Here is a 27085-nt window from a genome sequence, read left to right on the forward strand (position 1 = left end):
CGGCGCGTCGCTTCCTGGGGCGGGGCGGCCGCGGGGCCCCGGCGGGCTCCGGGCGTCACTTCCTCCGTTCCTCCGGCGCTTGGCTTCCTCCGCCCCGCCCGGCCCGGGCCCGGGCCCGGCCCCGCGGGGTCCCCGCGCCCTCGGTACCGGCTCCGCACAGGGTGATGGAGCCCCAGGGGCTGCCGTGAGCCGGGCCTGGCCCCGCACGGTCCCTGCGCCATCCGTACCGGCCCCGGGACGATGGAGCCATAGGGGGTGCCGTGAGCCGGGCCCGGCCCCGCGGGATCCCCGCGCCCTCGGTGCCGGCCCCGCACAGCCCCGGGAGCGCCAGGGTTACCGTGAGCGGGGCCTGGCCCCGCACAGGGCGATGGAGCCCCGGGGGTTGCCGTGAGCCGGGCCTGGCCCCGCACAGGGCGATGGAGCCCCAGGGTTACCGTGAGCCGGGCCTGGCCCCGCACAGGGCGATGGAGCCCCGGGGGTTGCCGTGAACCGGGCCTGGCCCCACTCAGGGTGATGGAGCCCCAGGGTTACCGTGAGCCGGGCCTGGCCCCGCTCAGGGTGATGGAGCCCCGGGGGTTGCCGTGAGCCGGGCCTGGCTCCGCACGGTCACCGTGCCCTCGGTTGCGGCTCCGGGGCGATGAAGCCCCAGGCGTTGCCGTGACCCGGGCTCGGCCCCGCACGGTCCCCGCACTCTCGGTACCGGCTCCGGGGCGATGGAGCCCCAGGAGCTGCAGTGAGCCGGGCCCGGCCCCGCTCAGGGTGATGGAGCCCCAGGGGCTGCCGTGAGCCGGGCCCAGCCCCGGGAGCCCGAGGTTGCCGTGAGCCGGGCCCGGCCCCGCACGGTCCCCGCGCTCTCGGTGCCGGCTCCGGGGCCGTGGAGTTCCGGGGGTTTCTGTGACCCGGGACGGCGCTCAGGGAGCGGAGCCGCCTCCAGGGAGGCCGCGGCGGCCCTTGGAGCCCCGGGCAGCGCCAGGGCAGGGACGGAGCGAAGGTCACGGGCTCGCAGGCACCGGGACCAGCGCTCCCGACCTTTAAAACTAAAGCGAGGAAGGCGGAGCGCCGGCCGGGGTAAAGGATGGGTGAGTACCTGGCAGGCAGGAGGGGGTGTTGGAGAGCCCGGTTCATCCATGCACCATGTCAAAGACACCTCTGCAGAATGAATTTGGCCATAAAAACAGGGATTTTAGGTGATGGTAACTCCCCAGAGAATTTGCTGATGCGCCATTTCGTGTCATCCGGTGACAAGGAAGAAATGGCAGCGTTTTAACTTCAGGTGTTAGGATTAGAAGGAGAAATTTTGTGAGAGAGGTAGGAGAAAGCAGTAGCAGAGAAACTGAGTCATGCACAAATGAGAGTACACAGCAGGTACGCACATGGTAAACTTCATTTGAACTTGTTTACAAAATTGACAAAAAAATATCACCTTGTAAACTTATTCACATTTGTTGGAGCTCACAGAACTGGTTATACTGGCATGCTGAAATAAAGATTGTCAAGCCTCATCTCACCCTGGAGGACACACAAGTGAGTTGACCCCTTACAGCAGCAACAAACTCAGCAAGGAACAAGATTTAAAGCTTGCATCGGGAGGGAATTTCTCCAGCAGTTTTTGTACCACCAGGGAAAGGGCTGGGTCTGATTCCTGATGCTTCCTCAAAGCGAGGAGCACCAGCACAGGCAGTTTGGGTGGAATCTGAAAGCTGTGATGAGCTTTGGGTATCACCTCACCCAGTGCAGTCAAGGGCCATCAATTGCATCAGAAATGGAAGCAGTGGAGAAAAAGATGGAATTTATCAAGTAATACTTTGTCATTTCCTGAATTCAAAGGCCTCCAAAGAGCACGGACCCTGTTCCTAAATGGGACCATTCAGGGAAGGAGGGAGAAAGGGCAGGAGGAGATAAGATGCACAGTACTTTTTTTACAGAAACAAAACTTAAGCATTTCCAAAATGACCAGCAGCTTAGCCCTCTGCCATCAAATGTGAGCTGCAAGACAGGAGCTTTCCCCAGCTCTAAACCACACTGCTCAACCTCAGCAACTGCAGGAGGACAAAATGGAAGTAACCTGAAAATATACTTGGATGCATTTTTTGGTAACCACTTCTGGTTTCACTCTCAGACCTCAGATTTCAGAAATGGAAGCACACAGACATTGTTATTTCTGAGATACCCACACATTTCAGTAACAGTCAGATCATAAATGATGAACAAGAATGACTTAAAAATAAACCAGACTTCATCAGTTGTATTCCAGGGAATGAACCAACACCATGCAAGCCTGGCCAGGAGCACCCTCCTTTGAAAAATCAGGGAAGAGCTTCAACTCTGCCCTCAAAGGCAGGACAGCTCCTGCCAGGGCTCATCTCCAGCACAGATGAGTTAACAGAGTTAACATCACTAAACCCAGGAATATTTTTGGTATAGTGTCCCCTCCCCAACCCTCTGAACAGAAGCCCAACAGTGGGGACTGCATCAAACAACACAGTCCCAAATATTAAAGCAAGTACAGTTAATAGAAATAATCCTTCACTTTCTACACCCCAGGCTGCTTCAGAAAGCACTGTAACAAACAGGAATAAAACATTACAAAGATGAAATCTGATCTCTTTAGACTTTGAGGTACATTATCAGCAGTTGGGTTATCAGTCTCCAGAGTTAAAACAGATCCACCCTGTGTGACTGGACAGCACAGCGAGGTTCTTGGAAGACATTCCTGTTCTCCCTGGGGCAGTGTCCAAGGGATTCAGCTCCACCTCCCTGCTCTGAGGGGTCCCTGCTGCCAGGGCTCCCCTGCCTGGGCTGGACTGAGCAGACTCAGGGGGGGAAAATGAGTGGAGTGTGTATATAAATAATTCACAAACTGGTTTGTGCAAATTTTTTTTATTTCCACATTTATATCACAACGTGTCCACTTAAAGGACCAAATAGCAAAGTTGCTCCCTTCTGCATCCCAGGAACACAGAAGTCTAGTTACTGTACATTCACTAAGGCTCTTTGTTTTTGCAAATTGCGTTTATGATGGATATCCATAAGGCAAACAATATCTAAAGGAATGGTAACAAGTATATTTCCAGCATACAAACAGGCTTCCTTTTTCCCTCTCACAGTACAGTTACAAACTTGTAGCACCCTCATTACATTTAGATTCTAGAAAAGGTGATTTTTTTTTCTTTTTTTTTTTTCTTTTTGTCTTTTTGTTTTTTTTGTCTTTTTGTTTTTTACCTATAAGTTTGCAGGAAGGGAAAAGGAGGAAAAATATTTGGCTGGTGGTGGTGGGATCAAAAAATATCGTTAAACATCTAGTTTTTGCAGCATTTCTCAGAGACTGGATTTAAACTGAAACCAGACTAAAATATGTGGATGCCTATGGAATGTTGAGCTGAAGCTGGTGGCCCAGCCTGCAGTGCAACACCTGCTGTTTAAAACCCAATCTCCGTACCACATGACTCTTAAATAACGCAATCATGTTCAGAGATGTGATAGAAATAAAACTACAGTTTTTGCACATTGTCTCTCGAATATCTCACTGCCAAATAAAAACCCAAATCAAGTCAAATAAATAGATGCATATTTTGTTAAGGTAACTTCCACAATTTTTTTTTTTTTTCTCTGTACCTGCCTGTAATAAGATTCCGGCATTCAGAAAGTGCTGGAAATCCTCTTCACTTCTTGGGGACTAACACTTTTTATAGCTGGCTCGCTATAAGAGTTTTAAACTCAACTGATCAAACCTTCGTATGCCTTCCTTTTGCAATTGTTAGTAAACTGGTAGCAGCATTTCACAAAAAGGAGAATTTAAAGGAAGGAGCTGGAAAGGCCCAGCTCCCTCCCCCCCTCTGCTCGTGGGGCCTGTTTGTCCAGGACAGGAGGCTCTCTCCAGCTGGAAGTGGCATCGTGTCTGCCAGTTCTGCTAAGTGCAGGTGTACAAAGCGTGCTCAGCAGAACTGCTCTCAGTCTAGGCAGACGTAAGGCAGGATGTTCAATCTCCCATCATCCCCGTGTGGATCTAAGGATATGCACTGTGTCCAATCATACCAGTTACCCTGTGTGTCATAACAACCGTTCACGCCCGGCCAGTTGTGGTCACGTATTCTGTCGAGGTCATCGCCCGTGACCTCTCTGGTGACCCCAGGCAAGTCTGTAGGTTTGCTGTTAGGAGCTAGAACGTGAGTCTTTCTAGCCTCTTTTCTAGTGCTTTCCTCCTGCTTTAAATACTCAGACATGAAGTAGTGAGCTCCTGGAGTCTGTACTCCTGATGAAGACAGCAAGCTACTCTGTCTGTTTAAATATGACTGAATGATTTCATTTCTGGACAACTCTTTCCAGTTCGTTTGTTCAAAGGGGCTTTGCAGGTTGGGTTTTTGCTCCTGCTTTTCCGTTTCTGTCCTGTGCTGTTCAGTAAGTGCAGGGATTTCTACCTGCAAAGGATCTTTCGGTGTTAAAGGTTTTATCTGTCCTGTCATGGGATCAAAAGTGAGTTTTCTCTCTTTTAACCTCACAGGTTTCACACCCCCTTCTATCACGTGCCCATCCAAGTTGACTGTATAGTCTCTGGGTCGGTACCTTTTCTTCTTTTTGCTATCAGACCCTGAAGCAGCATCATCACTGTCCATTCTGGAAGTGTCCTGTGGGAAGCCCGTGTGTGATTCCCCGGGGTGGCCTTTGCAGCCGGGGGCCGTGTGCTGCTGAAGTGTCCCTGCTGTGTGCCTGTGCTGGCCCTCGGGGGCTCCCTGCTGCTCCTGCCAGTGCTGTGCCACCTCGGGGGCCGCCTGAGGAGGGAACTCCAGTCTCTTGGCCGGCATGGGAGGCGTGGATGGTTGCATCAGGGATGGAGGCGGCGACGGCACCGGCGCGGCGTCCGCGAACTGAGACCTTTGAGATGGACTGGGCATCGAATCCTTTGGTGAGTACGTGGTGTGCTGCCGAGCAAAAGCATCATGCCTAACGTTCCTGGGGCTAAAGGAGGAGCAGCGTGGGCTCTTGGGCTGGTGGGGGCCCGTGGCTTCTTCTGATTTCTCATGCTGCTGAAGCACTGCAGTCTTTAGTAACGAGGAAGTGCTTGAAGGTTTTACAAGTCCTGGAGAACTGGTGTGAGGTTTTACAGCGTTTACTGGGATCTTATTGTGTTTATCGTTTTCACTGAGATCTGTCCTGCTGCTTTCGGGCCCTGCATGTAGGTTTATGTCTACAGGACTAGGAAAATTTTCAGGACTACCTCCAATTCCATTGGTTGGAGGGGGTGAAGAGTTTTGTAATACTTCATGACTAGCTTTGGAGACCTTTGGGGGAGGAGGGCCCTGATGCCCATCCCTGTGATCACCTTTCCTTTTCCTATTTCCCAGTTTCTCTGGTTTTGGAGAATTGAGTTTCTGGATATCATTCCTGCTTTTCAGTTCGCTGATGGGCTTGGCGCCGGGCACAGCAGGAAGTTGGGAGTCTGGTTTGCAGTTGTGGGCACCTCCATTTGCTGATCCTGGCGGGTTGGGCAGCCCCCTTGGCACTGGCTCGTTCTGGGTTACGGGTTCTATCAACTTCTGCCAATTCCTCAGCAATTTCTTGGCACGTTTGGCAAGTTCCTCATTGGATGTCTTCTTCCTCACCTCATTGATAAGCCTCCCGAGTCTGGTTTCCTACAAAGACAGACAAGGTGGTTTACAAACATGTATCATGCCAAGCCAAATCCTTAAGGAATGGTTCTGCCTTGTAATGCTCACCCCTGAGAAACACCTGGTTAAAAACACTAAAGATTTAAGTGTTGAATTAATGTTTTTGGAAAGGATTTTGGAAAGGATTTTGGAAAGGATTTTGGAAAGGCCAGTGTTCTGCCACATGAAACTGATTGCAGGTTTCAAGTCATGCTGTCTTTATTCCCTGGTAAAAGCAGGAGAGCTGGGAAAAACATCAGGAAGGAATTTTTTAATGAGAAATAACCTTTAAGAATAAGGGTGCAGGTTCAGATTCGAGGGGAAATGCAGCACCCAAAGGTGTGTGTTTATCACAAGGGAAGTGAAAGATCTGCAGAGAGAGCCAAGAGAAAAGAATTCCAGGATCTTTGCCTGTTACAGCAACTTGTTAACAATAAAAATTTCCATTTGACAAACCTGACTACCAGGTGTGAGTTGGGTCCTACCTTTTTCCTCCACCTCTCTCCTCTCCCTTCATTCCCCAGCCTCGTGGAAATGTATGAAAAAGCCATTTAAACAACATTCCCAGGGAGTCCCAAGGTGGTTTCGTGAGCGGAAGGAAGTGTTTGATTGTTCCCAAAGCACATTTGAAAACAAAGAACTGTTCCACAAGTCAGATTTCTTAAGGAAAGTACTTCAAAGGAGACCACAGACCAGACTGTGAGAGAAATATGCAACCTGTTGTCATAGATATGTTGAAATACAGGTGGAGTTGTAATTAAGCAACAGTTAAAAGCAAGAACACCGCTAATTTCAATACAAGGAGTGAAAAAGAAATATATAATTCACCCAGAAAACCTCTTTGGACTGTTTCTACAAGTGACCAGTGAGAGTTCAGCTCTCTCTACACCTGACCTCACCACAAATATCAGGCCTTGAAATCTGCTTATCTGCATTTAAGATTAATTTTCCTATTTCAGATTTTAGGTGTTTTGTCACCAAATGTCTACAAAGGTGACCAGAAGTGCAGGGTGATATTGCTGAGTACAACAGAATTAATCAGTGGCAAGTGATGATTAATGTAGTGCCCTGCACAAACAGGAACTGTGCTGCCCAGAATACTGATCTGGGCCCAGAAAGGATCCCTGTGTTCAGCGAGATGACAAAATAATATCTTAATTGTGAATCCTTTGCAATCCATCTATTGTTTCCAGAAAAGCTCGGATGGAAATTGGAAAGGCAGGGCAAAGTCCTTTTATACATTTAAAAAAATCATGTTCAGAGGGTGACATACCTCAAGTGCCTCTTTGGTAATGGGATATTTCTCCAGGCTGGAGATCACTTCCAGCACTGCCACCATGTTATGGATCTGCAACAAGGAAGACAAAGTCACTTCATGTTTCATGTACTGGTCTTAGTTAACAAATGTAATTTAAGACCTTCCACTTTATAATTGCTGGGAGCATTAATCACAAACTGCTATCAGACTGTCTGGCTTTAGGGAGCTGATTGTTCAAGGAATAGGGACAAGGACACTTTTACTGACCTAGTTGGAAACTGCAGGAGCTGTAACAAACACCCTCTTATGTAAAACCCAAGGAAACAGTGGCAATAAAACTGAGAAACAAAGTTCTGAGACCCCTCTGCAAATCATCAATTACCTGTGCACACCTAATGGGAGCAAGAGCAGGAGCAGCAGTGGGAATGTGGAGCTGAACCCTTCCATGTGGAGCTCCCTCCTCCACTGCAGACTGACCCAGGCCACTGCTCTGCAGTCCATTCCCAGAACCACCTTTCCTGATGGGAAATCCCACTTTTCCTGGGATTCCTCTGCACACAGGAGTCCCAGCCTGCAGGTCCCTCCTTGGGGCAGGGCTGGTGTCCCCAGACCATCAGCTGGGGCTGGCCATGGGGAGGAGGAAGTGCACAAACCCTCATCCCCTCAGGAGGTGAGCATCAGGTTCTCTGATCACATCCTCAGCACATGTGGGATTTGAATGGTTCCCATCATTGGTTTCCACTGCATGTTTTAGGGGTAAACATGGCAGGGCTGGGTTGGACTTTTTAATCTTGGAGAGCTTTTCCAACCCAAACCAGTTTATGATCCTATAGAGAGATCTTTGTTTCCATTACCTGATGTTAAGAGAGCTGAAACCTGGAATTTCTAATTCACCTTTGGAGACAGATTTAAAAGATAAGCAAAGGAAAACTTGAATCACAGTCTCATTTATTGCTTAATTGCATTTATGACTCAACTGGATGTGAAGTGCATGTGAGAAAAATCTCTCAGCAAGAACCTCTGCAGGGATCCTACATCATCCTGAAACCTCATCATCATCATCATCATCATCACCACCAGGCAGCTCTGCCCTCCCAGCACAACCCCTCCTCTTAAAAACACTGATTTGTGTCAGAATTGGCTTTTCCAGTCAGTTCTACCCCTCTGCTAAGGTCCCACAGGAACACCAGGAGCTGATCCCCTCCTCCCTGCAGAAAACCTTGGCCTCAGACCATGTTTAGTCCATCCCTGCAGGACTGTTAAAGGCTGTTTGGGAGTTTTCTGTTATTTAGGAGGTATCGTCCTGATTTTATGATTCACTTTTATCGAATTTATATTTAAATGCAGGCTTTGAATGATTCTAACTCCTATAGGGTGTAAAACCAACTCCAGGCCAAAGATGAATTAATTTGTCCTGGTTCTTTCTTCATTCTGCAGATATTTAAAGCCCTACCATGAGGTCAGGCCTGGTAAAACCCTGCTTAACTTTTAGAGCAGCAAGAGCACCTATTCTGAGATATTTTAGTTCTTATTATTTCACTTCAGTGCTCTGACTTTCTTCCATGTTTTGACCCTTGCCCTGCCCTCAGAGCCCAGGAAGGAGAGTTTAGCACCACAGTTGAAGCAATACACAACATCAGGGTTGTTTTGTTCAGTTTTTACAACCAGAGCCCTTAGAATAGTTAAAGCTCAATTCTGGGAGTTTCCAGACAAATATTTTTAAACTTGCAAAACATGATACTCTCCTTCCCAACACGTATTTTAGACTATGAATTACCAGAGTGAAAAAGGCTCTGTTGCACACACCATTAACTGCTACAATTATTTTTGCAGTTACTGGTAATCCCCAAATATTCATTACCTAAATGAAGAACTGATGGCCAAAAAAAAAAAAGGGCCATTGAACTATCAGAGGGTGAAGGTGGGGAAAGTGATACCAAATATTCATTATCTACATAAAAATCTGATGGCAAAAACAGGGTCATTGGCCTATCAGAAGGTGAAGATGGGGAAAGTGATACCAAATATTCATTTTCTAAATGAAGAATTGATGGCAAAAACAGGGTCATTGGCCTACCAGAAGGTGAAGATGAGGAAAGTGATGCCAAATATTCATTATCTAAATGAAGATCTGATGGCAAAAAAAGGGTTACTGGCCTACCAGGAGGTGAAGGTGGGGAAAGTGATACCAAATATTCATTATCTACATGAAAATCTGGTGGCAAAAAAAGGGTCACTGGCCTATCAGAAAGTGAAGGTGGGGAAAGTGATACCAAATATTTATTTTCTAAATGAAGAATTGATGGCAAAAACAGGGTCATTGGCTATCAGAGGGTGAAGATGGGGAAAGTGATACCAAATATTCATTATCTACATGAAAATCTGATGGCAAAAAAGGGTCATTGGCTATCAGAGGGTGAAGATGGGGAAAGTGATACCAAATATTCATTTTCTAAATGAAGAATTGATGGCAAAAAAGGGTCATTGGCTATCAGAGGGTGAAGATGAGGAAAGTGATACCAAATATTCATATCTATGTGAAAATCTGATGGCAAAAAAGGGTTATTGGCTATCAGAGGGTGAAGATGAGGAAAGATGTGCACACACACACACGTACAGAGAGGTGGAACTGCTCAGGGAATTTCCAGTCTCAGCTGTGCCCCTGTTCAATACCCAGCAGAGGATGCCCCAAAGCAGCCCAGCAGCAGAGCCAGGCTGTGATTCCCTCCCTGCTCTGGGGCACACGTGGTGCCAATTGGGGCCAGTGAAAGTGGCCTTGCAGCCTCAGCTCCTGCAGGAACACAAACCACCCCTTTTGGATTCCTCACACATTTGTAACCGATTGAGGACGCGCTGTCACGGAGCAGCTGCTGAGCAGAGCACGAACATCTCACACCCCACACGACTGCCAGCAGCTCCTCTCCCTCATTTTCTCTTTTTTTTGACCTCTAGGGAAGCTTAATTCTTTGAAAATAAATACAGAAAATGTTCAACAACTTGTCCTCCCTTCCCCTCGTGTGGTTTTTTCAGAATGTTTTGTCTAAAGTGGCATAAAGAGGAGCTTATAGTAAAAATCGTATTTGATTATTTTAAAATAACACAGATTATGAAATTTCTTGTTGTGCAGTTAAATACAGTGATAGAAACAAGAGGATCTCCCAAAACACCTCAAAATCACCTGTTCACTGTAGAGATAACAGCAGCACACCCATCCTGCACACCAATTCAATGGTTACAATAAAATTCATATATTGTCACATAACCAAAGTGACAGTAATGTTACCAAACCTGCTTTGAGCAGCACCAGAAATGATCATTAATTAACACCAAGGGCTACTGAAGATGCTCATTGGGAACAGAAGAGCCAGGTAAAGTGCCACAGAGCAGAGCAGGACAGGGAGTTCAGCAGCCCTGCTCCCTATGGACACTGAGCTGGAACTGCCCAGCTCAGCAACTCAGGAATTTGCATTTTGGTTTCTATGTGCCTTTGTCTGCTCACACTGCAACCCCTTAGGACCCCCCAAAACAACTTCCAGGACCCCCATTTAGGAGCTTGCAGCAAACAGCTCAAAATAATTGCTAAGGAATTGCTAAGGAATTGCTAAGGAATTGCTAAGGTGCTCCAAGTTCTCCCATGCTGAGAGCACTGAGTGGCACACACACTAATTCACTCCAAACTTTCCTGGGGAACATCTGCTTTGAGTCATCCACGATAATCCTTTCCAGCCAAGCCTAATGACAGCCACAGAAAACAAATCTTATTTATTCCATGCAAGGCTCCTTAAGTCATGCAGCCACACTCTGGAGTTACTATTGCTGAGATCTTTTCCAAGTTAAGCACTGAATGCTTTTACTCCAGCCTCAGACAAAAGCAGGGGTTTCTGAACTCTCAGGAAAAGATCAAGAAGCTTCATTTTCCTTTCTTAACTGCTGTCTTAATCTTATTTCAGCATTTATAAAGCAGGACTCAGTCAGTGACTAATTTCAGGGTGTTACACAGCAATTCTAAGGGGCTTGGGGAAGGTTGAGGTACAGCTGCTCCCTCCCAGCTCCACTTCCCCCAGGAAATCTGAAAGCAGCACCAAGCTCAGCATCCATACAAGCCCTACCACCAATTCCAGCTGCTGGGATGTGTTTTCTGTGGGATGCTTTGATTCCCTTCCTTTGCTTACACACCAGCCCAGACCCCAAAACCAACGTGAGCACCTCTAAAACACCTTCCTGTCCTGCCTGGACACACAGCACAACCTGCACGCTCTCACTGCAGCCTGGAAATCAAATGTTACAGGAACTTTCTATTGCAGATACTCAGATAAAGCAATGATTTCAGGTTTTTTAATATTTCACAGGGATGTTTCCAAAGATCTTTGCATGCCTGACTAGACTGTGATAAATGACAAAGCAGCTCTGAGTTACCTGGAGCAGAAGGAGCAGCTCTTTGTGTGCAACATGAAAAACTCAATGCACAATTCCAAAAAAAAACCCCTTGCTCATGCAGATTCCTGCCTTTCAGGTAGAAAGGCTCTTTTCAACCACAAAATTCAAAAGTCATCATTTCATACAGTAACATCATCCTTCTGAGTCACATTAGAGCCTTCACAAGTTTCTAAAGGATAACTTAAACTTGGCCTGGAGTTGCCCATCACTGACAATCCTCTAAAACCAAATTGGAACATCATCATCCTCCTGAAATCCCAGCTCACAACAATCACAGCCTGACTCCACCACAGGCATGCTGAGCAGAGCACCCAGGTATCACAACACACATGGATTTGCCATCACACTCAACTGCTTCATCACAATATCCATAAATACTCCAAATTTTGATGGTTTCAGAGAAAGTTCTGCAACACTGTCCCACCTGTAGCACCAAAGCAGCGTGACAGAAGCAAGCAGAGAATTGGAGACACTGTGGGAGACTGAACAGATCTTTTGTCCTCCTACAAACACAAATCCAGGTGTCCAAGCTGGAGGTTTCTGGTGGTAGTAAGGTCCAGACAGAAGTTCACAGGAGCACTTTTTGTCTTCCCCCTGCTCCAGGGCCGTGAATCTCCTCAAGGAGTGCAGGAAAATGTTGAAGAAGATCCCAGGTTGAAGGTGAATCCTGCTGGAGAGGCCAGGGAGGCAGAGCTGATGGCCAGGAGGTGCAGTGCAGGCTCCAGGGCTGCTGTTCCTCCTCCTGGAGCTCTCAGTGCCACCTGCAGCAGCTCCTGCCCCAGACCAGGGTCCCCCCTCAGAGTCACACCCTGCCCCAGCACTGCTTTTGTACAAAACCAACTTCACTGCACAATCATCTAAAACATGGAATAAAAAGTGAGGAGAGAAAAGTTGCTATTCTCAGGAGGCTTTATTGAAACGTGACAACAGCAATACAGCAGTGCAGAGTTTATTTAGCATTTTGTGTAGGAACTATGAGACAGCAGGCACTGACAATACACAGCACCAACAGCAAATTGTCATGTCATTTGTTCAGAGGTACAGACCAAACACACCAAGTCAGAATTCAGGTTACAACCTGCTGGTATTTAGTTCAGTTCCCTTGCAGCTGATCTATTAACAGTTCCCCCCAGCCCCAGTGTGACATGATGTTGTCTAAAGATAGGGAACACCAGATACTATTCACAGACACAACATACCAAAAAGATGACCATGCACTACTTTGCTCACATTATTGAAAATGTCTGAAAGTCAGTTTGCCAAGCAAAGATCCAATATTAACCAGTATACAAAAAAATATTCTTAAAGGTGGAGGCCAGTTTTCTAATAGTATTTGGTAAAACACTAAATACTACTTTGCTCACATTATTGAAAATGTCTGAAAGTCAGTTTGCCAAGCAAAGAGCCAATATTAACCAGTACACAAAAAAATATTCTTAAAGGTGGAGGTCAGTTTTCTAATAGTATTTGGTAAAACACTAAATACTACTTTGCTCACATTATTGAAAATGTCTGAAAGTCAGTTTGCCAAGCAAAAGTCCGATATTAACCAGTACACAAAAAAATATTCTTAAAGGTGGAGGTCAGTTTTCTAACAGTACTTGGTAAAACACACCTTTAAACATGAAGGAATCAATTATTTGAGTTGAAAGTCATTCACTTGGAGAATTTTCTATGACAGAGAAATTCATGCTTTGAAAACTGATCAGAAATTTATGCTGCAAAACAAGGGGTAGAGGAAATGCTCCTTGAAGCATCTGCACCTCCAGATTTCAAACTCCCAGGTCTACTTTAAAGAATCAAACCAATCTGCATATATTTTATTTGTACTGAGGCTTAATTTAATGCCAAATTAACATAACACAGATACTTTCCTGTATATGCTTTACAAAGGCAGGATCAGCAAATGAGGGTAAGGTCAGAAATACAATTCCACAGTGTGAAGGAACCAGTGGAGCTGAAATATTTCCCTGAGCAGTGCCCATGCACATCCCTGAGCTGGGCAGACACCAGAGCAGGCACGAGTTTGCCAGCACAGAGCCCATTTTGCCCTGGCACTCACCAAGGGCCTCCAGACAGGAATGCCCAGCAGCTGGGAGTGCCATCAGCAGCTCTGCAGGGAGAGATTCTCCCTCCCATTCCCAGAGAGGCACCCAAAGCCCCTGGCACAGCAGGAACAAACTCCAGGCTGGGCCAAGGCAGGGGGAACCAGCCAACTAAAGGAGGATGGGACAAGAGGCAGTAAAATACAGATTGTGATGAAGACAGGACACACCTCCAGCTCCCTGTGCTACAGGAAAATGTCTTCAAGGCAAACAGAAAACAGCAACAGTGAAACACTTTTCTCCATTCACGTTTATTAGCCAGGAACTGAAAGGCATTTTTGTTACTACAGAAAGAAATACCTGTTGGCTTCAACAGTTACTAAACATTTTGTATAACACCATAGGAAACGTGCCTGCAGTGCCAGCCCTGAGCTGCAGATGTACAAAGATCCATTGCAATATGAATTCTTTTCCCCAAATTCTCTTTCCACACCCCACAACAAACTCACCCCACCAGACTGTGAAGCTGGACAAATAAAAACTCATGAGCCTGATTTTAAAGAGCCCAGTAGCCAAAGAGGCTACATGAAATATTTGGTAAGTTTCTGTACAGGGGAAGAGGAGGAGAAATGATTTTCCTGTAGGCAAGGAAAGTGTGTCACAGTTGGATGTGGGGTTAAGGGCTTGGAGGGTGAGTGTGAGGTGGCTGAAATGGTACCAGAGCCTGAGTGGGGACACAAACTTGGGGCATTTGGGATTTTTGGGATCACAGTGCAGGGCAGTGAGGTTGGAAGTGGTGAATTTTTAGATCTTTTACAAAACAAGCTGTTTCCTAGGGTTACCTGTGTGGATCTTTCTGAGAGGACAATTCTGAATTGCTGCTCTGAGTCCAGCTTGGATTAGATGGAAAGGGTGTGAGGTTAAATAAATGAAATAATTGGTAAAAAGCTCCTGCTGAAGGAACAGAGCAAGAACCAGGGAGCAAAACCCCAGGCAGGCACTGCCACTGCTGGTGGCATCCACCACAGCACACTGCAAGCAAGACCATTCAGTGCTCTTTTCCAAGCTGTAAGGAATGGCAGAGGAATCAAATTCAGAGGAATTACATCTTCATCTCAAGCTGCAACAGTGCAGGAAGAACATACACCAAGAGGAGGCCAGAGGACAGCAGGATAACCGTGTTTTGGAAACGTGGTTAATAGCATAAAGTGAAGTTTTCATTTCACACAGTATTGAAAAAATAGGAAAGAGACACATGAAGCTTGAAACAAGCCTTCCTCTGCATTATTAGTCATAATAAAGAAATGTTAATCAACTGTTTTTATGCTCACTGGCCTAATTTGCAACAAGACAAATACTGATTGCATACAGGAATAACCAGGGAGCTACCAGTGCACTCAAATAATCTCTCCACAGTCTCCTGAGCCACACTGGAGGTTTAAGAACAGATTAGACAGGTCCAGAAGGAGCTGTTCCAGGAAGGTGATGGAGCACATCAAGTCCCTCCCAGCCATGCCAGAAGACACTGAAGGAGCACAATCACCTCACACCCTTTCCATCTAATCCAAGCTGGACTCAGAGCAGCAATTCAGAATTGTCCTCTCAAAAAGATCCACACAGGTAACCCTAGGAAACAGCTTCTTTTGTAAAAGATCTAAAAATTCACCACTTCCAACCTCACTGTGCTCCATGTGATCCCAAAAATCCCAAATGCCCCAAGTTTGTGTCCCCACTCAGGCTCTGGTACCATTTCAGCCACCTCACACTCACCCTCCAAGCCCTTAACCCCACATCCAACTGTGACACACTTTCCTTGCCTACAGGAAAATCATTTCTCCTCCTCTTCCCCCTGTACAGAAACTTCAACCAGAAAATCCTGGTAGTTACTATTTATTATAAGCCACGAACTGAAGTCCACAATTATTGCTCCAAAATTTAGAGAGCCATAAAATGAGGTTGCTGTGCAAGCAAAGTCACGGGGACAACTGGTCCTACTTCAACGAGACAGAAATGCAGTTGGATGATTATTATTATTATTAATACAGAATATGGAGAAAATCCAGCCTTAAAATGTGCCCCTTCTGATTCATCTTGGGGCTTTCTGCTTAAGGAACTCACCTGAACTCACTGCTGGTACCTCCCCTTATTTTACCCATCCCTTAAAGTATCTACCCAGATACTTAAATATTCATTAAATAAATATTTATTAAATATTTACTAAATTATATTTATTAAAATAGAATTTATTTACGTTTATTAAATATTATTTAATATTTTTATTACTATTTATTAAATATTATTTTACCCATCCTTTAAAGTATCTACCCAGATACTTAAATATTTATTAAATATTTATTAAATTATATTTTAATAAATATAATCTAATACATATTTAATATTTACTAAATTATATTTATTAAAATACACTTTATTTATATTTATTAAATATCATTTAATAGTTTTATTAATATTTATAAGTATTATTTTACCCATCCCTTTATTGATATTTAGTAAATACTGTTATTATTAACCCCTTTATTGATATTTAGTAAATACTGTTATTATTAACCCCTTTATTGATATTTAGTAAATACTGTTATTATTAACCCCTTTATTGATATTTAGTAAATATTATTTTACCCATCCCTTCAAGTATCTGCCCAGAGCTGTTAACAGAGAGCAGTTGATATCTGAGTGCAACTCAGAAAGGCCCTACTGATGTCCCCACAATACAAAATTTTCACTCTTTTTTAAAAGGTAAAACCATTTATCACCATCCCAGTGTAGTTTAAATGCTGCAGGCCAACTTTCCTCATATTTCTAGGGAAGTTTCTCAGCTGATTACTTAAATGATAGAGGAGGCTGAGGTGAATACAACGTTGAATTCTTTGTGGAATATATTAATTTATTATACTGAAGTGCAAGATGCTCATGTGACTGCTCATGAGAGTTTAGGCATGGTGTGTTTGTTCACAAAACCCGAGGAAAATAGCAAAATAGCGTTACAAACTGAGAAAGTTTGTGCAGAAGTCACTGTATCCTTTCACCAACTGTTACCAATAGTGAATTCCTGTCAGCACCCACCATAAACAAGTTTTATGGATATGGAACAAAAAAAACTGAAATCAATTTCCACATCTCCTAGAATTACTGCTCTCCAAATTCTAGATTAAACACTGCTGCCAGTCAGCCATTTCCAAACACCTCTGCTCTCTGAGGGCTGTGTCACCTCAGGACAATGTCACCTGTCAGGAAAGCAAAGCCCCCCAGAAATCCCTGGAGAATTTCTGGCCATTCCAGCCAGTGGCACAATCCTCAGCAGCTCCCTGGAAACAAAAATGCCTTCTCTACCTTTGGCTGGGGAATAAAGGGAGGTGGGCATGGAGCCTTCTCAGCTCAGGGTTTGTAAAAGCAGCTCCACTCCAGCCAACTGCCCTGTGTGGTCATGGCAGGACCAGGGAACCCGGGATTCAGCAGCATTTGTTCAATATTTAAACACAGAACATGGAATTGTGGAATCCCAGACTGGTTTAGGTTGGAAAGGACCTTCAAACACCTCATTTCACCCCCTGCCATGGGCAGGAACACCTTCCACTGTCCCAGGCTGGTCCAACCTGGCCTTGAACACTTCCAGGGATGGGGCAGAACATTCATGAACCCCCAACCTGGCCTGCTTATTTCTAACCTAGTGGCAAAAACCTCTCCATTTCCACTTCAGAAAGGCTCAGTGAGGCTTAAGCCCCTTGGAAGCTCGTCTTGAAAAGTCCAGCAAAGAGAATGCGAAAGTCAAAACCCCAAAGCCTCGATTTTGACAGACAAACTCCTCCTCACAAGACAAGGGACATTGAGTATTCCAGGATGCAGCCAGGCTCCTGAGCAGTGTAAGCACAGGGGTTCAAGCCAAATCAATCCAAATCAATCCAAATCAATCCAAATCCAGGAGCTGCAGGCACCCAATTTCACAAAGGAAATCCAAAACATCACCTCTTGCATCTTCTCCTCCACCTCACTGTGCTCAACTCCATTCAAGAATCAACTGTGGTTTCTCCAGAATATTATTTTTTCCTGGAACTTTCAGGATGCCAAGTTATATAGAGAAAAGTCCAGCAAAGAGAATACAGAAGTCAAAATCCCAAATCCTCGATTTTGACAGACAAACTCCTCCTCACAAGACAAGGGACCCTGAGTATTCCAGGATGCAGCCAGGCTCCTGAGCAGTGTAAGCACAGGGGTTCAAGCCAAATCAATCCAAATCAATCCAAATCAATCCAAATCAATCCAAATCCAGGAGCTGCAGGCACCCAATTTCACAAAGAATTCTGAAACATCACCTCTTGCATCTTCTCCTCCTCCACCTCACTGTGCTCAACTCCATTCAAGAATCAACTGTGGTTTCTCAAAGGATTAAATACAATACTGAAATAATATTTTTTTCCTGGAACTTTTAGGATGACAAGTTACATAGAGACATTCCCTGTCCTTTCCTGCTGCAGTTAATTTACAGAGCATGAGGAGTGCTATGCACTGACCTGCTCAGAAAGTGATGGCTTGAGTTACAGACATTTGTAGATGTGCTGTAAATTTGTTCACCAAAGACAATTTATGACTGTGCATCACCACCTAGAAAAACCACCACGTTCCTCTACCTTCCACAGCTCTACACTCCTTTAAAAAAATAAAAATCAAACCCTCCAGATCTGTACTATAACTGTGATACTCTGCAAGCTGATCCTGCATGGAAACTATGTGAGAAAGCAGCTCACAGAAGCACTGGCTGTCACTCTGAGACAAGGCTTCCACCTCTGCAGTCGTCTCCACAGCTCCAAGTTTGAAAACACGCCCAGCCGAGCGTGTCCCCGAATCCCTTGGATGCAGGATCCCTCCTCCCCAGCTGCTGGGTTAGAAACCACTCTGTTCACTAAAACACAGCTAATTATGTTTTACATCCAGTGACTCCTCAGCAGAAATTGCTACCACTGACTGTTTGGACACGCTGAAAATTGTACACTTTGATATTAACAATCGCACGCAGGCACGCACGGCTGCCCTGTGAAAGCCGTGCCCCTGAAAACACCAATTCTCTGCAGAGTTTGAGCAGATTGCACCTCAAATTAAAGCAATTTGCTGGCACTTAAATATTATTCCAAACACCAAAAGCATGAATTACCCTCAGAAAGAGTAATTTAGCTGTTAGAACACTGAATAAACAAACCTACATTTACATTAAATTGAATATGAGGTACTTACTTACCTTTACCTTAAATTATTTCTTTAAAGACCAAGTGTAAAAGTGGGGCCACATCCTACCACATTATACAGACCTAAGGAGTGTATTTGGTGTTATCACCAAGCACATAACTGGTGAGAAGAGATAGCAGCAAAATATTATCAGGCAAAACAGACATGTTTTTATGTAAAAAAAAAACTACACTGAAGTAGTAATTTAATAGTAAGTTAATTTTAACTCCAAGCCTAATGTATTGGGGTAACTATGCCTTAAAAGCAGTGAATCTTGACTAACATCAAACTTCTGCAGCAGGCAGAATCAATTCCTCCTTGCCCTCTCCTGAAACTTTTGTGGTTCCTAAAAGAAAAGAAACAATAATTGCCACCTGCAGCAGCTTCTTGAAGAAACTGGGAAAGGATCTCACAGGGAGAGAAAGCTTCAGCTGCAGTGGAGCTACTTTGATCAGGAGCCAAAGGTGCCAGGATGACAGTGCTGTTGTGTCATATGGCCACAGCAAAACCCCAAAAAAAGGCAACCACACACACCTCAGCACCCCTAAACTGGGCTCACCTCAACTTACCAGACAAAACCCCCCCAAAAAGACAAATTGGAATTCCCAGCCCTGCCCCAGAGAGCTGAAACACTGAAAGTCTCCCTATTCCCTAAGGCACAGCTTGGGTCCCTCTGCACATGGGAGCTTTGGAGTTTCCCTCTGGCCCCTCTGGTGTCAGTGCCCTGGCAGCAGGAGCTGATCCAGCTGATCCCATACTCACCCCATACCCATCCCATACCCACCCCATCCCCATCCCATCCAGCTCCAGCCCTGCCAGGATGGCCTGCTCAGCTCCCTGCTCTCTTGGCTTCAAGGTGTGCCAAGGTGCACTCAAATGGCCTCACACAGGGTCCAGAACACCCCAAATCAGAGCAGCACCAGCCAGGGGTCCTGTGCTTTCTGGGAAGTTTGTTCCAGCACATCTCTCCTGCAAGGACCCTCAGCAGCTGCCTGTTCCAAGCTGTGGCTCCTGGTGACTGCCACAGGTTATTCCCCATATTTATATTACCTACAAAAGGTTGGTTCTTCCATTGAGGAGCTGTTTCATGGCTACACCAATAAAAATGTGTTCATGAGTTCTCTCCCTGCAGCCTCTGAGCCTTCAGGGTTTGTTTCCCACCAAGGGCCCAGGTACAGCACGTGCAGATGGGTCCCTGCTGCAAAGTTGTAGCATTTGGATTTCAAAAGCTCTTTGATGATCCAGTCTGACAATGGGAGGGGGCTCAAGCTGTTTTAGGACAGCCTGAGCTGCCACCACCCCACTGTCACCTCTCCTTGCCACACAACTGCCCCTCTCTGAGCCCAGGAGGATCTGGGCCATGGGAAGGGTCCCTGAGGGTCCCTGTTCAGGTAGGGCTGGGCCAGGTGAGTTCCTTGCCTGGGTCAGCACAAGGGAGGGAACAAGAACAGCTGAAGGTGGGGATGTGATCCCAGCAGCTCTCCCAGCTCCACTGGCAGCTTCAGCTGGTGTAAGCACAGGGTTCAAGCCAAATCAATCCAATTTTGGATCATTTGGAGCATTGTCCACACAGCTGTTAGGGGAAGGTGGTGGTTTACTCTTGAGCTGCAGAGTTCACTCATGAATTACAACTCAGGAGCATCCTCCTGGCTGGCTGTGAAGATGTTTCCCAGTTATTGCAGGACACATTCAGAGCCCCTGTATTGCTGCATGCCCACAAACACAGGATAATTCAGACATCTGTGAGCCACACACAAGTGACAGCAACAAAAAAAGGCTCTGCAAGTGAAACTCAACCATAAGGCAGCCACTGTCACCTCAAAAAACCCAGACAGGCGTGGTTAACTTTTCCAGGTGGCAACACCTCCTTCCTGCCAGGTCCCAAGGCAGCAGGGAAGCACCCAGGAAGCAGCCACATTCCACTCCTCCTGGAATCACACACTGGGCTGGGCTGGAAGGGACCTTAAAGCCCATCCCATTCCATTCCCTTCCCACACCTTCCACTGTCCCAGGCTGCCCCAAGCCCTGTCCAACCTGACCTTGGGCATTTCCAGGGAGCCAGGGCCTCCCCACCCTACCAGGATGTTCTTCTTTTCTGCTTCCAGACTCAATAAAACACTTTAGGACCCAATTCTGCTGCCAAAACTATTTGTGATGCACCAGGAGTTTTATCAACTAATTGAGCTACATCAAAAACTACCTGGGAAAAGATCCATATATTGCCTTTTTTCTTCTTGAAATCCTGATCAATTCCTCAGTTCAGTTCACCACACCATCCTGTGCACATAAAATGGGTGTGTGTGTAGCAGGGATAAGAAGTGGGTGTTATTTAAATTGTCACTGCTGCCGAAACAAACACTCAAATTAGAGCTTCAGAGCAAATGACTACTGCCATCATCACTGCAACCTGGGGAGTTTCAAGGAATTAACAACTGAAAAGCAGTCTGGCATTCCCCTTACTTTGACCCCACAGTTTAAACTCTCTGATATCTCTGTTCACTCAGGTTTTGTCTAGGCAGCCTCAAAGCTCAGAATGGTCTCACTGCTACAAGGGGCACTGAACAAATTCGAAGTTTTTAAACCTCCAGCCTTCCAACCCCTCTCAAGAAGTGACAGCCTGCATTGCCACTAAACCAAATAAGCTGTTTCAGAAAGAAGTGGACAAGCAATATTCAAACCAACTGCATCACCACCCCCACACAGTGAATTCAAGTGAATCCAAGTGTTTGTAATAAAGAACACTGAGAAATACAGACCTCATTTAAAGTTATTATAAAAAACCTGAATGCAATGGGACTCTCTCCATCAGGCCCAAATCTTTATCTGAAACTAAAGCTTGACATGATAACAACACCTTAGACCTTGCACATTAAGAAATGCTCCCCAACCCCCTGCATTTTGTCACACAGCTGGAACAACCTGCTGCCTTCCTGCACAAAACGTGAGGCTGCTCCAAACCAGATGAGCTGCAAGTGAGGGAAGGGACAAAGAGGGCAAGAGGTACAACAGGTTCTCTGCACCTCCCTCAAAACTGCTAAGCTCATTAGGGCTCACAGAAAAGGATAAAGCTCAAGCAAGAGCCATTCCTAGTCTACTTTCGCCCACACGTAACATTTCTGCACCCAAAGAAATCTCTGGGACCCTCAGGAAGTGAAGCACCAGCTTCCCCTGCTTTCTACATATATTTATTATTTTATTAAGCATTCTTAAGACACTACTGGAAAGCACCTGTACCACTGGTGAGGGGGGCTTTGCCTCCAGCACCTTGGTAAAACAACCAACAGAGAAAACAGCCTTTAAAGCATCTTTAACCATGCAACTCGTGCCAGCTGGGAGATCAGGCCATGCCAATGCACCACCCAAGATATTCCAACACACAGGCTAATTAATTATTAATAATTCAGGCCCTGGACCACTCCTGAAGGTCCTTGCAGCAAGCCCAGCTGAGGTACTGCATGAAGCACAGGCTGAGTTAGAGCCAAGCCCAAGCTCACAGGGAGCACACAATGCAGGCTCTTACTCAAACCAAAGCTGGGTTTGTGTCACAGAGGGGTACTAATGGCAAATAATGAAGTTATTATCTAATATTTAAAAACAGGAACAGATTGCTACATATTCAGCATGAGGAACCATTTAATTGCAAGCACAATTCTAGCAGCTGGCTGGAAACGACAGGCTCGTCCACAGAGCAAAAAAATCAACATTTCTCATTACTCCTGACTTTATCAGGGAAAAAACCCCCCCAGCAGCACAGAGCACGAGTCACCAAGGCAAAGGGGCTCTGAAGGGGTGGTTTCTCAGCCTTGTTCCCACCAGAATCAAGGAACATCTCCCCTGTGAGACCTCACAGAACAGAACTCCTGCTCTCCTCCACCTCCTGCTATGTTCTCACAGAAGCCTTGGAAGGAAAGTGATGCTGGTACTCAGTGCTTAGGTCATGGAGCAGAAGTGGTTTGCCCATATGTTTCCTCGAGGAGAAAAGGCTGAATAAATGAAGACACAATACCAGACATCCCGGGTGGCTTCTAGGATGATGTAAGTTCCTTTAAAAATAGCTTATTTCTTATAGGTCTCCTTTGAAATAGTTCAGAATTTACACAGGTAACCTCTAAGTGTGAGAAACCAAGTTATAAATATATTCTGCAGCAATTACTAGAGGAGGTTCAAGTGCTAAACATGTGTAAATTCAATATTGCTCCCGAGTCAGCAGGGCTTTATGGAGCAGCTGGAGATGAACAATCAGTACAGGAGATGATTTCCTGAGGCCAGCAGGTTCTGCAAGCTTGGGGAAACCATTATTTTGACCAGTTCAACCCAACAGAGGTAGAGAAACTTATGTCCTATTTTTTTTTTTTTTTTTTTTTTTCACTTAAGGCATGACCTGTGAGTCGACCAAGATCCAACTCAGGAATAAATACCCACAATGGCAGCTCGTGTTAAGGAATTTAAGTGAAGTTTAAATTTACAGACCCTACAGTAAAGCATCTCCTCCCTCCTCAGCCCCATAAAACTGGACTGGTTTTGCCTCCCTGAGCTTTCAGCCTCTCCAGAAACACACACAGCAACTACACTGAAAAACTGGAATTAAATCTAGGCCTCAAAGCTTGGCCTTCTTGGTAAATGAGGAAGTCAGTGACAACAATGTCTGCTGTAGGTTTGAACACGACTAATTCTGTCAGAAGAAGATTCTGAGAGCCAGCAGAAAGTAGCTGGAGCTTTCCATGAGTCCCTGCAGGCACAGCAGCTCATGGCTGCACTGGCTCTCCCAGCAGGAAAACAGCACAGCAGCTCCTTGTACTCTCATGATGGTGCCCAAGGGTGATTACACTCAAAATCTGCTTTTTAAGCGTGTTCAAAATGTGAGTTTTTCTTCCCTCTATGCCAGTGATGTGCCAGGTAGTGAACAATCAACACCACCACATATTCCATGTGCTTTGGAGCCAAGAGTCTGAGCTCTGAGCCTGCACAATGAACCTCAGCAACACCACCTCTGCTCTCCTCCAAGAAAAGGTTAAACTGCAAGACAGACCCTGCCTACAGGCACTTAGGAACAATGGGCTGATTTTTCTGCCACCAATTATTGCCCTGGATAAGTATCAAGTATGTAGAATTATAATTTAACATACATCACTCCTAAACTTAAGGGGCTACTGACCTGTTGGGAGCAGGGAGCTGCCCGGTTATTTTGGGTCCTCTCACAACAGCGTGTGGAGAAAGGGAGGAGTATCCATCACAAAATTGACATCCTGGCTGCTTAGCTCTGCACAGCCACAGTGTCTGACAAAGTAACACCAGAATTAGGGTAACCACTGCAGCTGACAGTTCTGAAGTCAAAAGACACCACAGATCTGCTAGAATTTTATTAAAGTAGGTTGGCACTCGGTCTCACGTAGAGTGAAAAATCTGCAGCCACAGAAAGAGAGCTCAGAGCAAACAGGATTCATGAAGTGCACTAACTGACATTTCAGCAAGATCCACGTTAAAGTACTGCAAACTCAGACAACGCTGACATTTAACAGCCCACAATTACCACCAGGATTTGTTACTGTTACTCCAATGTGTAACACTGCAGCTCCCCACAGATGCCCAGCCCAGGGAGTTCTACAGAACCTACAAGGCCAGGGTGATTTTTCTTCAGTCCCCATGACACAGGCAGGCTGCTCCGGGAGGGCTTCCAAATGACAATAACTTTATTAGCTACTTTAGCACTTTGATGCAGGTCTATCACAAAAAAGCACTTGTTCAGACAGGAGCAGGTATGACTTTGATGGAACCAAAGCACCATTTCACACACCCCAGCCCCTAAAATAACACGTACACATTCAGCCTGATGCACCAGAGGCTGCCCCCACGAACTGCAGATGGCCAAGACAGACCCACCTTGGCATCCTGCGGCGGTGACTGTTGATCTAAGACTCAAAAATTGGACAGATTGAGGGCCCTGCAGTCCTCTCACAGTAATAAACACCTAAGCGGAGAACTGCTCGGATGAGCCAAAAAACCCTTAAAAGGAGCAAATGATCCTTTGGATAACCGCCGCTTAAGGCCACTTACAGGTAAAATACACGCTGACTTCTGTGCTTACACCACATCCCAGAAGGAGCCCATAAGCTCATTACGGCGCTGCAGGAAGGGATAAAAGCGAAGACCGAGGCTGCTCGGTGCTGGAGCAGCTCCAGAGCCCCGCAACCACCGCCGGAGCCCTCCCGGCGTCCCCGCAGCCCGGGGTGCCCCCGGCCGCGGCCGGAGCGGCCGCTGGGCCCGAGGAACAGGTGGGCGCCCCGGAAGGTCCCGGCGAGCGGCGGCGGGGCCGGCCCAGAGCCCCCTGCAGGCCGCGCCCGAGCCGCGGCCTGGCGTGGGGAGGCGGCCGGGCCGCCCGCCGCATGGCCGGGCAGCACCGGCCGGGCCCGGGGCGCCGAGCGGCGGCGGGGCGGGGGCGGCCGCGGCCACGGGCGGGCGGGGAGCGGCCTCCGGAGCCCCCAGCGGGGCGGCCCTGAGCTCCCGGCCCGGGGGGCGCGGGCGGGAGGCGCCGCCGGCTGCGGGACCCCGGGCGGACGGCGCGCCGGGAGCTCCGCGCTACCGCCCGCAGCGGAGGCTCCGGGGCGGCCGGGGCGGCCCCGGCGGGAGCCCCGGAGGCCCCGGGAGGGGGAGAAAGGCGTCGCGGCGGGAGCGCCGGGCGGGGGTCGGCCCGGAGCGGCGGGGGCCCGCGGGGCCCGTACTCACGTTGCTCTGCGGGTCGATGGCCTGCAGCAGCCGGTCCCTGATCTGCTGCGGGGACGGGGCCGGAGCCGCTGTCATTGCCTGGGCGAAGCGGGGCGGCTGCGGCTGCGGCCGGGGCGGGCGGGCGGCGGGGCCGGGCCGGGCCGGGGCGGCGGCGGCGGCGGCTCCTCACTCGCCGGCGGCGGCGGCCTCGGGGAGCCGGAGGAGCATGTTCGCTCCCCGCGGGGCGGGGGCGGCGCGGGGGGCCGGGGGGAGCGGGCGAGCCCAGCGCTCCGCTCCGCTCCGCTCGGGCCGAACGCGGGGCGCGCTGGGGGCAGGGCCGGCGCCGCGCGCGGCTCCCTGGGACGCGCCCGACGCCGTGACGTGCGCGCGCCGCGCCCCGGCCCCCGCCCGCCCGCACCGCCGGGGGCGCGCACCGCGCGTGCGCGGGGGAGGGCGGGCGGCGGCGGGAACGCGCGTGCGCCGTCGGGGGAGAGGGGCGGGGCTGGGGCGCCGTGAGGGGGGAAAGGGGGACACGGGGAGAGGGGAAAAGGGGGCAGTGCTGGGGGACATGGGGACAGCGAATGGGGACCCCTGAGGGGACGGGGTGATGCTGGGGGACATGGCGACAGCGAATGGTGACCCCTGAGGGGACCGGGGCGATGCTGGGGGACATGGCGACGTCTGAGGGGACGGGGCGATGTTGGGGGACATGGCGACAGCGAACGGGAACCCCTGAGGGGACAGGGGCGATGCTGGAGGACATGAGGGCAGGAAACAGGGAACGCTGAGGAAACAGGGTCGATGCTGAGGGACATGGGGACAGAGAACAGGCACCCCTGAGGGGACAAGGGGGACATGGGGGCAGCGAACGTGGACCCCTGAGGGGACAGGGGCCATGCTGGAGGACATGGGGACAGTGAACAGGGACCCCTAAGGGGACAGGGGCGATGCTGGAGGACATGGGGACAGCAAACAGGGACCCCTGAGGGGACAGGGGCCATGCTGGGGGACATGGGGACAGCGAACAGGGACCCCTGAGGGGACAGGGGCGATGCTGAGGACATGGGGGCAGCAGGAAGAAGCTGGAGGAGAGGGCGCTGCGGCAGGGAGCCCTGAGGGGGAGAGTGGCCCCCTGGTGATAAATAAATAATGGAAATAAATAAGGGGAATAAACCCCCTGCGGGCACGGGAAGGTGTGAGGGGTGTTGTGGTCCTCTCAGCAAAGCACTTAAAAGTTGTTCACAGCATTTAAGAGCAGCTCAAGATTGACTTCTGATTTCGTTATTTTAAGCGGCTGAATCACAGGTTTTGCACAGCTGAAGTCTTGTGGGGACAGCTCGCTCTGGTGTGTGCAGGGTGATAAAACTGCTTGAATTCCTTTAGCAGTGGAACTCCCTGTGATCATGAAGTCATCATTTTTCTAAGGAGAATAAACCCCCCCTCGCTCAAAGCTGAGCCCAGGGGTGTCCAGCAGGTCACACACACACAGTGATGCCACATCCACCCTTCTCTTCACACTTGGTTTAATGAAGATTAGGCACTAAATGTTTTCCAAGAATTATACTAGTTTAATCCCTGTATTGTAATCGGCAGTATACTTTTGTTTTTGTCTCATTCTAAAGAATCAGATAAGGGTTAAAATATACCAGAATTACAGGCAATGAATATGTTTAAGTTTAACCAAAGGTTGTACATATTTCTGGATGGCTCAAACCACACTTGAAGGAGCCTGTCTGTACATTTTTCTGGGTTCATTACAG

General features: G+C 47.8%; 1 protein-coding gene across 4 annotated transcripts; it reads right to left on the minus strand.

The window, feature by feature from the left end:
• Positions 1-1366: 1366 nt before the first annotated feature.
• Positions 1367-25674, minus strand: MED26 (mediator complex subunit 26). Of its 4 annotated transcripts, none has more exons than XM_054650156.2 (3): positions 25347-25674; positions 6919-6993; positions 1367-5630 (listed from the first exon to the last, which is right to left on the minus strand). In XM_054650156.2, the coding sequence occupies exons 1-3, from the start codon at positions 25419-25421 to the stop codon at positions 3951-3953; spliced, it is 1830 nt and encodes a 609-aa protein (XP_054506131.1). In that variant the 5' UTR covers positions 25422-25674; the 3' UTR covers positions 1367-3950. The 4 variants fall into 4 exon arrangements, with proteins under 4 accessions (XP_054506131.1, XP_054506132.1, XP_054506137.1 ...); XM_054650157.2 differs by lacking the exon at positions 25347-25674 and adding an exon at positions 18637-18738; XM_054650162.2 differs by lacking the exon at positions 25347-25674 and adding an exon at positions 11765-12752.
• Between the last annotated feature and the right edge of the window lie 1411 nt (positions 25675-27085).

Source organism: Agelaius phoeniceus, chromosome 29 (genome assembly GCF_051311805.1).
Source record: "Agelaius phoeniceus isolate bAgePho1 chromosome 29, bAgePho1.hap1, whole genome shotgun sequence".
Taxonomy (NCBI): Eukaryota; Metazoa; Chordata; class Aves; order Passeriformes; family Icteridae; genus Agelaius; species Agelaius phoeniceus.